At 43.7% G+C, this 13,684-nt stretch overlaps 1 protein-coding gene across 6 annotated transcripts in view; it reads left to right on the forward strand.

Moving 5' to 3' along the window:
* The window catches only part of LOC142305341 (uncharacterized), a 122,487-nt gene that overhangs the window by 70,545 nt on the left and 38,258 nt on the right, over window positions 1-13,684 (forward strand). For 5 of the 6 annotated variants that reach the window (XM_075346858.1, XM_075346862.1, XM_075346857.1 and 2 more), the window contains one exon: window positions 11,295-11,354. The exons of the other annotated variant lie outside the window; for it this stretch is intronic. In XM_075346858.1, the coding sequence (XP_075202973.1) occupies window positions 11,295-11,354 (60 nt within the window). The remainder of the gene's footprint in view (window positions 1-11,294; window positions 11,355-13,684) is intronic. 6 annotated transcript variants of the gene reach the window in all.

Below are 13,684 nucleotides of genomic sequence, written 5' to 3' on the forward strand. Positions count from 1 at the left end.
CTTAGGAGAGTTTCCGAGCTAGCAACGCTCTCATACAAACTCCCTTCCTGGTCCTTCACCAGGACAGGGTAGTTCTGCGTCCGGTTCCGGAATTTCTCCCTAAGGTGGTATCCCATTTTCATATCAATCAAGATATCACCTCACCTTCTTTGTGTCCTCGTCCAGTCCATCAATTTCAGAAAGATTTGCATCTGTTGGTTCTGGTGAGAGCACTCAGGTTCTACTTCCCGCATGGCGCTCCTGCGCCACCCGGATGCACTCTTTGTCCTTGTCGCTGGTCGGCGTAAACAGTCGCAAGCTTCCAGATCCACCCTTGCTCGGGGGCTCGAGGAACCAATTCTTGAAACCTACAGTTCTACTGGGCTTCTGGTTCTCTCAAGGCCGAAGGCCCATTCTACCAGAGCCGTGGGTGCATCCTGGGCATTACGGCACCAGGCTACGGCTCAGCAGGTGTGTCAGGCACCCACCTGGTCGAGTCTACTTACTTTTACCAAGCATTATCAGATGCATACCTACGCTTCGGCAGACGCCAGCCTAGGTAGATAAGTCATTCAGGCGGCGGTTGGCCACCTGTAGGAGAGGGCCGTTTGACGGCCCTATCATGAGGTATTCTTTTACCCACCCAGGGATTGCTTTTGGACATCCCAATTGTCTGGGTCTCCCAATGGAGCGACAAAGAAGAAGGGAATTTTGTTTACTTACCGTAAATTCCTTTTCTTCTAGCTCCAATTGGGAGACCCAGCACCCGCCCTGTTTTCTCGGGGTTTTTCTGTTTTTTCGGGTACACATGTTGTTCATGTGGTATGGTTCAGTTCTCCGATGTTTCCTCGGATTGAATTGGTCTTTAAACCAGTTATTGGCTTTCCTCCTTCTTGCTTTGGCACTAAAACTGGTGAGCCAGTGATCCCACTGGGGGTGTATAGCCAGAAGGGGAGGGGCCTTACACTTTTAAGTGTAATACTTTGTGTGGCCTCCAGAGGCAATAGCTATACACCCAATTGTCTGGGTCTCCCAATTGGAGCTAGAAGAAAAGGAATTTACGGTAAGTAAACAAAATTCCCTTCTTCTCCACTCAAAGAAACAGCTGCTAATATACCGTGAACACTTCCTCACTTTTGCTCTAACGCCAGCGGAGCACAGAACTTCCTGTTTTCCACAAACGGGTCTGCTATATTTTTTTTTCAGTCTTCCAGACAGTCAAAATAATGAACCATAACATTGATTGACATAACAATAAAAACAAGATCTAACGTGCAGGTGTCTGAGCTCGCCTGCATTACACACTTATACATATAACCATATAACCTGGATCATACCAGAAGTCACCGTATATTAAAACTTCCTCATTTTCCTCTAACGCTAACTCAAGGAAAAAGAAACTTGGAACTTCTGCTTTTTCCACAAGACAGACAAAGACACAGTACATGTAACACCCTGCAGACAGATTAAGATCTAATTATGACCTATTGGATTTACCTAGAACTTTATCTCATAGAGATTGTGGTCATTAGGTGTCTGGACTGGGACAGCACCTCCCCACCTGAAAAGAAAATACACACAAGGTGTGAGATAAGATAAGAAAATTTTCTCACCTCTGTGAAGCTGTGCATTCTCCCCTCTTGTGTATTTTCCTTTCGAATCAAGGACAGCATGGCTTTTTGTCATCCAGACTTTTCGTCCTAGGGCACGTTAGGCGCCATTTGTTAAGGGAGCCATGAATTTACAGTGATGCCATCCAAGCACTAAGCATCCAAATTATGAGTCATTTGTTAGTAGCATGCATACTATTCTTCCATGCAGACCAGAGAAATGTACACGGATCTGCATAGGAAATATGACTGGTTTATTGCGGAAGTTAAGACACATTTAAAAGAACTAGTTAGCTAAGAGCCAAGAATACGTAACACGTCTCCTATTGGGTAAACCGTAAAATAGATTATTCTGTGATATATGTTGTGGAGACACGGGGTCAGTGGATGCTCTCGTCCACTAAAACCCGCCGCCTTTAGAAAGACAGCGTGGCTCAGGGCTCATCCCAACTGAACGCTGGCCTCCTTAACCGTGGGCATAACACTACTCAGACAACACAGGGTGAGGGAACCACGATAATTAGACTTTATTGGATCCCCAAACAATTAACGGCACATAACACATAACCAGCAAAACTCGCAAATGTAACAGGCAACAGAGTCTCACCCTTGCGCTGGCTCACCAGGGATTTAGAATGTCCATGCCTCACAGGTTCCAAGCTGTCTGAGGTCTGCAAAGTCTGTAACAGGTGACTGAACTGTCCCAACCTGAGTGTCCTCCTTAGGTAGTCCTGGTTTGATGTTAAAATCCTGGCAGCCGGAGTCGAAATCCCTAGGCTGTGGATATGGTCTCCAACCGGGACTGGAGTCCCTAGATTGAAGCCATAAGATATCCTGATCCTCTAGTTAGCTCCAAAGAGCTTAGACTGGATCCATCAACCTTCATCAATCACCTGGTGGCTTAAAGAAGTCCCTTTTTATAGCCACAGCCTTCCACTTAGATACACTGCGTCATCATTGATTGGTTGGACAAGATTGCTTCTCCCATTGGAGGAATTTCAAGCTGCATGGATAATGTTCATTTAAATGATGTGGGTAGAAAGACTGAGGATATCTACATGGAGCCTGCAAGTCTCCGACTAGACAATGGCTACTAAGGTAATCACATTAGCAATACACAACTACAATACAATGATTACTGGAAGAGACTGGAGATACAATAGCTAAGCAAACATGACTTAGCACACATAAGAACAATAGTCTGGCTGAATGTTAAGAAACTTTAACCCATGAGAGTCCATGTCGTCACATATGTATACTGTATTTCCTCATTTATATTAAGCTATGTCAGCATGATTCACTTGTCACATGAAAGTCCAGACTGTCTGAGTCTTATGATGTCTGCTAGATGCAGATATAGGTGTGGTACACAGTTCAAGCACTACCTTAAATCCTGGTTTTTGGATATCTTCATATAACTCTTAATACTCATAATAATTCATAATCATGTCCATAGCATACCTAGACACCACTTCTATGCCTATAGCTGCCGCCGTTCAAGTTAATGCTTTCAAATTTATTAAGAGGTGCACGCCACTTACTGAATTTGGCTTATCAGTGGCGTGCACCACCATGATCATTGGCAGAAATGTTACTCTCTTTGGCTGGACTTTAGGTTCTCTAGCGAATGACCGGTTGCTGGATGACTCTAAGCGATCTGTTGGCATTAGTTGACCTGGTGCAGTCTTCATAGCCTCATAACTCAGTACTGCTGAATAATGACCTCCATGCTGCTACTCCTTCTACTCCTTTTTTTAAAACTAAATAAATAATTTAAAAAAAACAGTGCAGTTCTCCCAATTTTGATACCCAGCCATGATAAAGCCAGACAGCTGGGGGTTGGTGTTCTCAGGCTGGGGAGACCCATGCTTTTTGGGCCCCCCCACCCTAATAATAGCAGTGTGCACCCATTAGATGCGACAAGCCTGGCTTTTTACCAGCCTCTTCCTGATTGCCCTGGTGCAGTGGCAATTGGGGTAATAAGGGGTTGATAACAGCTAACAGCCCACAGCTGCCAGTAAGCCCTATATTAACCCCTTAACGACCCATGACGTACTAGATACGTCATGGATCGTGTGCCGGTAAGCCCCGCCCCCTGCAGGCGGCGGCGATCGGCGCACATATCAGCTGTTATCAACAGCTGATATGTGTGCCTGCTAGCCGCGGGTGGAATCTCTTCCACCCGCGGCCATTAACCCCTTACATTTCGCTGCCAAAGTCTTGGCAGCGATATGTATATGGGCGCCGCCATGACAGTGACTTACCCGGCCCCCACCGGAAGTCACGTGACATGATCACGTGACTTTCGGCGGTTGCCATGGTAGCACAGGGTCATGTGATGACGCCTGTAGCTAACATGAGTCACTTCCTCTCAATGCCGGAATACAGCCGGCATTGAAAGTGAAGCAGCAAATCTGCAGTTCTCAGCTCTGTAGCTGAGATCTGCAGATAGTGCAAAGCGATCGGATTGCTGATCGCAATAGCCCCCTAGGGGGACTAGTAAAATAAAAAAAAAAGTTTTAAAAAATTAAAAAAAAAATAAAAAAACCTAAAAGTTCAAATCACCCCCCTTTCACCCCATTGAAAATTAAAGGGTTAAAAAAATAAAAAATACACACATATTTGGTATCGCCACGTTCAGAAATGCCCGATCTATCAAAATATAAAATCAATGAATCTGATCAGTAAACGGCGTAGCGGCAAAAAAATTCTAAACCCCAAAATTACTTTTTTGGGTTCGCGCAAATTTTGCGCAAAATGCAATAACAGGCGATCAAAACGTAGCATCTGCGCAAAAATGGTACCGTTAAGAACGTCAGGTCGAGACGCAAAAAATAAGCAATCACTGAGCCTCAGATCCTGAAAAATGAGAACGCTACGGGTTTTGGAAAATGGCGCAAAACGTGCGCCACGTTTTTTGGACAAGCTTTTGAATTTTTTTTAACCCCTTAGATACAAGTAAACTTATACATGTTTGGTGTCTACAAACTCGCACCGACCTGAGGCATCATACTCACACATCAGTTTTACCATATAGTGAACACGGTGAATAAAATATCCCAAAAACTATTGTACAATCCCACTTTTTTTGCAATTTTTCCGCACTTGGAATTTTTTTGCCGTTTTCCAGTACACTATATGGTAAAACTTATGGTTTCATTTAAAAGTACAACTCGTCCCGCAAAAAACAAGCCCTCATATGGCAAGATTGATGGAAAAATAAAAAAGTTACGTCTCTCGGAAGAAGGGGAGCAAAAAACAAAAACGCAAAAACGGAAAGTGCCCGGGGGCTGAAGGGGTTAATTATGGGAGGCGTCTGAGACTCCCCATTACTATTCTGTAAGTGAAAATAAATAAACACAAATACCAAAAAAATCCTTTGTTTGAAATAAAAATCAAAATCTTTCACCACTTTATTAACCCCCAAAACACCCATGCAGGTCTGGCATAATCCACAAGATGTCCCATGACGATTCCAGCTCTGCTACATCTGAATTCGCACTGAGTGCCATAGAACATGTCTGCCTGCTGTGAGCTGCAGGCAGAGACTGAGTGAGCCATGTGATCAGCGAAGACGTCACTTAGGTGATTTGCGGTCACAGATGGAGGTATCCATGGTTCTCCACCTGTGACTACAAATCACTTGAGTGATGTCACTGCTAATGGCACAGCTCACTCAGTCTCTGCTTGAAGCTCACATCAGGCAGCCATGTTCTGCGGCGCTTGCTGTGAGATTCAGATGTAGCAAAGCTACAGATGTAGCAGAGCTGCATCGTCGTGCGACCTTGTGTGGATTACGTCGGACCTACAGGGATGTTTTGGGGGTCAATACAGGGGTGAGAGATGGCGCTTTTTGGTCTTTTATTTCAAATGCAGGAATTTTTTGCTGTTTGTGTTTATTTACTTTCACTTATAGATTAGTTATTGGGGGTCTCAGAGACCCTCCCCATTAGTAATCTAGGGCTTTGTGGGACTGGTTCCCCTCCCCTTTCCATTTTCCCATAGACTGCTTCCCCCCCCCCCCTTCTTTTTTTTTTTTTTTTTTTTTCTTCTCCTCTTTTGCTCTCTTTTTCTCTTCTTCCCCCTTTGCTCCCCCTCTGCCCCCCCTTATCTCCTTTCTTGCTCCCACCTTCTAGCCCCCTTCTTGGGGGCTATGGGAGGTAGTTTCTCTGTTTGGTGTGCTCACCATTCTTCACCTTCTCTCGTAAAATATTTCTAAAATGTACAGACCTACGTGTTAGGGGGGTTAAAGAATATTACTTGGAATTGTATCTGGATATGGAGTCTGACAGCCCCCATAGTTATGTATATTGGGATCAAGTTTAAGAGATTTTTGTACAGTCTGGTCTGTTTTATAAATAAAGAATTAAAAAAAAAGTTGCGCTAAGGAACTGGAGTACCATTCTGTTGTATAAAAACTCTGATACTTTCGCTGTTTCTCCCCAGCATCACCTATTTTGGCAGAGCTGCTATAAACTGGCGTAAAAACATGAAAAGTTGCAAATTGTTTGCACAGCTCTACTTTGCACAAACTTTTTGAGACTTTTCAAGGTGTTTTATGCCAGTTTACTGGCAAAAATACACTTACATGAATCACACCTCATAAGTTTTTATGTGCGTTTGCAGATGTCACGGGTGTCTCCCTGCTGTTTTGTGACTAGTGACAGCCTTAGGACTGGAGCCTCCCATCTCCATCTAGGCTTCTCATTTAAACGAGGTTGTCTTTCCTTTGGCATCTCATGGGTTCATTTCAGTTTTGTTGCCAGCAGCTCTGTGCTGTGCAGGTCAGCAATTTTTGCTTTTAGCCCACGCCCATTTAGGTTAAATACTGGAGTTTCTCAGCAGTCCTTGCTGCTGTTTAGAATTATTTCTGCTTTGGCCACTCTGGTGGAAGGAACTGCTGAGGTTTTCTCCTGTGCCCATCCACGTGCTACTATAGAGTCCGTCTGTTACGGTGAAGTTTGGTGTTTTGTATCCTTCTGTTTATTCCCCCCATCTGTCTTTCCTTTCCCTTCATGTTTACTAGTACAGTGGCGAGTCTAGTGTACTCGTCGGCTTACTCACTAGACAGGGTGAGTTTAGGGCTAGCTGAGGGACCCAGGTATCCTGCTCGGAAGAACCTGTAATGGGACGCTAGAAAGCTCAGGAGTCAGCTTGGAGTGCAGGAAGGTGCCCCCTCACCCTTCTCCCTAGCGGCAGGGACCTCTGTTGTATTGTGACCCTGGTTGGTTCCCCCCTTTTTTTTTTTGTTTTTTTGTTTTTTTTTTGTCAGATGCCCATTGTCTGATCACGTGTGTCATGCGTTAGATATCTGACCAATTTCTGTCCAAGCAGACCAAAATGAATGTGTGTGTAAATGGCCATTTGATCTGATTGAAATCTGCCTTAATGACAATAAAATTGATCTGATTGCCTTAAAAATCTGCCTGCCAGACACAATGATCGCCATGTATAGAAAGATATCTGAAAAGACCGCTCCATTAGATGGAACAGGAAGATTTATTTTTGCATGATTGCAACAGATGAGGCAGACCAGAATATCTGTTACGGTAGTTGGCTAAAGGCTCCTATACACATTAGACTAATTCCGGCTTATCTCACCAATTTCGACAGTTTTGGCTAAAACACATGAACATTAGCCACAATGAAGAGATCTTGACCCTATCTTTTATAGTGATGCATCTATTGTGCTTGTGTAAAGGTCATTGTGAAGGGTGGGAAAGCAGGGGGAGCTGTCACATCAATTGTGATTGGTGAATCTATTCTTATCAAACATTTATAGAGGGGTAACCTGTCACTGTAATCCTGTCTGTGATAAGGAACCTGCTGAAAACTCTTCCTGAAAGAACAGTAAGTATGAATCTAAAAAGTCCCACAGTGGTCACTTTGAAAATTGAAAGATTACTATTTTCATTTTTTAATAGAGTGTGACATAGAAAAAAGAATATTGCCAAAATGAAAAAAAAAAAAAAAAGAAATACACGAACAAAAAAGTTAACTTAATGTCATTTTCTGATGATAGCTTCTTTTTAAATTTAACTTGATTCGGACCTTTGGGGACCATGTGAAGATGGTCTCTAGGATGTCCTCCTGACTTCTGTTTGGGTCTTCAGGTTTTTTACTGACTTTGTCTTAGTTTCTAAGATTGTCTCCAACCATCTTGTTAATATTAAGTTGTCTTCTGCTTGAACTATGCCAAACATGATACCATATTTTTCGGACTATAAGACGCACCGGACCATAAGACGCACCCTGGTTTTAGAGGAGGAAAATAAAATTTTTAAGCAAAATATGTGGTTATCACACACTGTTATGGGGCGAGGATCTGCTGCTGACACTATATGGGGGTAATTAAAAAAACAAAAAACGGCGTGCGGTTCCCCCAATTCTGATAACCAGCCAAGATAGTCTCACAGCTGGGGTCTGGTATTCTCAGGCTGGGGAGACTGACGTTATTGGGAGCCCCCCAAGCCTAAAAATATCAGCCAGCAGCCGCCCAGAATTTTCACATTCCATTAGATGCGACAGTCCTGGGACTTTTCCCAGCTCATCCTGATTGCCCTGATGCGGTGGCAATCTGGGTAATAAGGAGTTAATGGCAGCAGCCCATAGCTGCCGCTAAGTCCTAGCTTAGTGATGGCAGGCGTCTGAGACACCCCCTCATCACTAGTGTAATAGAATATGTCTGGCTCACTGTGTATACAGTAGGTGCTCAGAAAAAATAAAAGTCAATATAATAAATTTAGCTCTGGCACACTATAGTGATCAATAAGATGAGAAAAAAGACTCCTTGGAATGCTGAAAATTCTTTATTAGTGCAAAAAGATGATGAATCGTCCGACGTTTCGACCTTATTTTTAGGTCTTAATCATGGACATGATTATCTATATGAGTAACAGGATGGTGTGTATTCAATTGTATAGCGTCATCGCCAATATGGTACAAATGGAAGACTTGTAATCCTTTCTGTAGCCTAAGGGACTGACCATTGAGGCACTGTAGATATGAAAGGGAAAATCGTCCCAGTAGGGAACTCCTCCCTGGGGCCTATACCCGATACCCTGCACCACCACTGAGAGTCCTAATACAGCGCTCTGTTTGCCTTTTACCTCCACCAGTGTATACCAGGGTTCCCCATAGAGCCCTACTGGGACGTGAACATTACCGCTCTGGAGAAATGCAGCGTGTGCTCACAGGGACTCTATCCCTCTATCTATCTATTCTTCTATCTATTCCTCTGTCTGTCTATTTATCTATCTACTCTCTATTTCAGAAGGAAATGACCTTTTTTTTTTTTTTTTCTCCAATGTGCTTTATTGCATGGAATGCATTAAAGCACATGTACCAACCCGCACGCGGCAATACCACGGTAAAACCGCGGCAAAGCGCATGCAGTTTTCGGGTGCGGTTTGCCGCGTTTTTTTACCGCGGGTGCGGTAATCTTTCAGACCCTGCAGGAGTTTCTTAAGAAAATTCCGTTTTCAAGTGTGCACAGGGCATTAAACCCAGGACCCCAGAACTAACCACTGAGCCACCATGCTGACCATGTTAGGATCATATTTCTATGTCTTTACCATCACGTCTTATCCTCAAATTCTTACATGTATACAGTGCATTCCGTCGCCTCACTTCCTTAGGGTATGTGCGCACTAGGCGTTTTTTTCACTCTGCGTTTTTATGTGCGTTTTTGTCTCAAAAAACGCACCCGCGGCTAAAAAACGCGACAAACGCATGCGTTTTTGCCGCGATTTGGTGCGTTTTTGCTGCGTTTTTAATCAGTGCACAATGCCATTAAAGATTGTTGATGAAAAAAAAAAAAAAGTCTGTCATTTCCTTCTTCAAAATGTTCATTGTATGCAGGAGAGCAGACAGCTGCAGAACTTGGTGTATGCAGGGGAGCAGACAGCAGCTGCAGAACTACAAGGCTCAGCATCCTCCATTCACTAGTGTATGCAGGAGAGCAGACAGCAGCTGCAGAACTACAAGGCTCAGCATCCTCCATCCAGGACTGTATGCAGTTGTTTGCCCAAAAAGAAAAAAAAAATGACATGGGCTTCGCCATATTTTTGTATGCTAGCCGGGTACAGCAGGCAGGTACGGGCTGCCCCCAACCCCCAGCTGCCTATTTGTACCCGGCTGGGAACCAAAAATATAGAGAAGCCCTTTTTTTTTAATTATTTCATGAATTTCATGAAATAATTAAAAAAAAAAAAATGACGTGAGCTTCGCCTAATTTTTGAGTCCAGCCGGGTACAACTAGGCAGCTGGGGATTGGAATCCACAGTGCAGGGTGCCCAAGCTTTCTGGGCACCCCCACTGCGAATTGCAGTCCGCAGCCACCCCAGAAAATGGCGCTTTCATAGAAGTGCCATCTTCTGGCGCTGTATCCAACTCTACCAGTTGCCCTGATGCCGGGTGGCTAGCTGGGTAATAATGGAGTTAGGGCTAGCTGTATATTATCAGCTAGCCCTAAGCCCGAAATTCATGGTGTCACGCCAATATTAGACATGGCCACCATGAATTTCTAGTAATGATAAAAAAAAAAACACCACACAGAAAAATATTTTTATTAGAAATAAAACACAACACAATTAGTGACTCCATCTTTATTGAAATAAAGAAACCCCCCCCCCTCCGCAGTAATCCTGGGTCAGGGTCCCGCGCCGTCCAATCCGGATCCAATATCATCTGATCGGTTTGCTGGAAGGCAAAGCGATCAGATGATGTGTCAGGTTAAACTACGTGAATCACATTACACATCAGCTGATTGTATAAAAGCCGATTATACAATCAGCTGATGCATCAGTAGAAAAAAAAAAATAACTCACTTATGTGCTGTGCTGATTACCGGCAGCTCCTGCAGCGATCGATTGGACAGGAGTCTGATCCTGTCCGATCGCTGCAGGAGCTGCCGGTAATCAGCTGATGAAGTCCCCTGACGGCAGGATCAGCTGATAGCCGGCCGGGCGTGAAAAAGCCGGCGAGACTACGATCAGCTGATGCGTCAGGTGACTGCATCAGGTGATCCACCGCCAGGTCCTGCAAGCAAGGTCCTGCCCCGGGGAGACTGCACACAGCCAGAGCGGCGGTACCGAGACGGGCTGGGAGCGGGCATGGCACCGGGACCCTGCAGACAGGTGAGTATATATGACATTTTTTTTTTTCTACTGTTCACTTTTGTTTTCGCCGCTGCCTCCACCTCCCGCCCAGACATGGCGCTGCACGGAGCTGACATGCACAGGACGGGAGGTGGACGCAGCGGTGACGGTACCGGGAGGATTCATGCTTCTGTGTTTACCAACAGAAGGAATCCTCTTCCTGTACACGTCACTGTAGTGCCCACCCCTTGCGTTTATAGCTGCGTTTTTAGTCATAGAATCGCGGCTATATGCGTTTTTCATTGCGTTGTTGAACATTTCATTGAACTCAATGGGTGAAAAACGCAGAAATAATTGACATGCTGCATTTTTGTGGTCACCACAAAAACGCAGCTACAAAAAAACGCTGTGTGCGGACAGCACTTATGAAAACCCATAGACATTGCTGGGGAAGCAATGTCACTGCGTTTTCAGCACCAAAACGCGGTAAAAAACGCCGCTAAAAACGCGGCAAAAACGCCTAGTGCGCACAAGGCCTTACAGAACTTTTCTTGGGTCCTTATCATTTCTTTCTTTTTGCCTAAGTTTTCCAATATTGTGCTTGCAGTGTTATTTGGAGATGAAACAATGGACGTAAAGAAGCAGGATTACAATGAACCTACCAGTGGTGGGATATATTTTTTTCTTTTATGACGTTATGACTTTATAACAATGTTTTTGCAGCACTTAAAAGAGTGTAACGTGAATATACAACAAACGTTCTTCTTGGTAGATAGTGTATGTGTGTGTGTATGTGTGTATATGTATATATATATATAACGTCTGTATGTATGTATGTATGTATATGTATGTGTATGTATATATATATATATATATATATATATATATATATATATATATATATATATATATATATATATATATATATATATATAATATACGCACACTACCAAGAAGAACGTCTATATGTATATATATATATGTATATATATATACGCACTGACGTTCTTCTTGGTATATAGTGTATATATAGACATGTCTGTGTGAATACAGCATAGGAAAGTGACAAATACACTTCTAAATTGATCTTTTTTGAATATAAGACTATAACACAAATGCACTCAAACTACGAGAGGTCTCTTTAAAGGATTATTCCTACCAATGCAATTTACCTCTTCTCCACAGAACAGTTGATAATTTTCTGATCGGTTGAGGGTCCGACCACTGGGACTCTCACCATTCCCCAAAACAATGCCCCATCAGAATGGAGCAGTGAGTGGCTCGATTGCGGCTCCGCTCCATCAATTCCTTATGGCATTCCTGGTGACAGCCAAGCCTACCACACCATTCATTGACTGTATTCGTCTCCCTCCCTGGTATCTCGTCTGCATGACCACCGGTCTATTCCGATAGTTTCAGAGCCCTGTTATTGGTTTATTGGGGATCCCTATGCTCAGGCCCTCACTGATTAGCAAGTTAGGATTTATCCTATGGATATGTGGTAATTTGCAATGTAGTGAAAATCCCTTTTAAGATGTTATCTCATGATAAAGACTCCATACCATATGCCTTGAGGATGGTTCCTCTCTTGGGACATCCCTATCTTTTGTATGCCAGAGTAAGGAGCCACTCTGTAAAGCTGGCCGTACGTATACACCAAATTTGGTGGGATCGGAGACCATCTAATTTATAAGGCGGCTCTTTAACACCAACAGATATCAGAGGAAAAAAATATTGGGTATTTTGGGTTTCATGACTGTTTACACCGAAACGTGTAGATACAGGCATTAATACCGTATAGTGCTGTGTCCTATGTATCAACATTATCTGAATAAAGAAGAACCTGTTCATGGAGCCGGATTTTCTCTTTTTCATTAGCTAATGTTGGATATCAACATGCCGTTCTCAACGCCGCTGACAAAGATGCAGCAGATTATTCCCCTTTTCCCATACATATGTTATGTGCAGGGGTGTATTTACAGTAGGTGTAAGGTTTGCATTCACACCCATGCCCTGGATATTAAGGTCCCTTTTCATAAGACCAATAATATTCAAAACCCACTGTTTTGAGGTATTTTGCATTGGAGGGTAGCAGTGGTGTAACTAGAGTTCGATGGGCCCCGGTACAAAATTAAATTTGGACCTGGGCTCCCCGTCCCCGCCTCTCTCTGGGTGCAGGGTGATTACGCTGACACTTGGCTCTTTCCCTCAGCACTCAGCTTTCCCATACTCCAACTCCTGATATAATATGCAATAGTATAACGCATTTCATAGTCCTCCATATAGTATAATGCAGACTCCATAGTCTTTCATATATTATAATGCACCCCCCATAGTTATCCATATATTATAATGCATCTCCCATTGTCTTTCATATCATATAATGCATCTCATAGTCCTCCATATATTATAATACACTCCCCAATGTCCTCCATATAGTATAATGTACCCCATAGTACTGCATATAGCTTATTGCACTCCTCATAGACCTCCAATTATTAGAATGCACCCCCATATTCTGCCATGTATTATAATGCACCCCATATAATATAATGCAGCCCCGATAGTCCTCCATATAGTATTATGCAGGGCCTATATTCCTCCATATAGTATTATGCAGCCCTCATATAGTACTATGCAGGCCCTATATTCCTCCATATAGTATTATGCAGCCCTCATATAGTAGTATGCAGGCCCTATATTCCTCCATATAGTATTATGCAGCCCTCATATAGTAGTATGCAGCCCTTAAATTCCTCCATATAGTATTATGCAGCCCCCATACATAATACCGATACAACTGAAAGTGCGATCCTCAGCGGGTGGGTCCGGTGCCAGTGCTGGCACTGGGCCCCCTAACTCACGGGGCCCATAGCAGTTGCGTGGCCTGCCACCATTGGTGTTACGCCACTGGCTGAGGTACTCTGGCCCGCTGAACGTCCAGGCCTGGTTGCGATCGCAACCTCTGCGACCGCGATAGTTCCACACCTGGGTGCG

The sequence above is a fragment of the Anomaloglossus baeobatrachus genome, chromosome 1 (genome assembly GCF_048569485.1).
Source record: "Anomaloglossus baeobatrachus isolate aAnoBae1 chromosome 1, aAnoBae1.hap1, whole genome shotgun sequence".
Taxonomy (NCBI): domain Eukaryota; kingdom Metazoa; phylum Chordata; class Amphibia; order Anura; family Aromobatidae; genus Anomaloglossus; species Anomaloglossus baeobatrachus.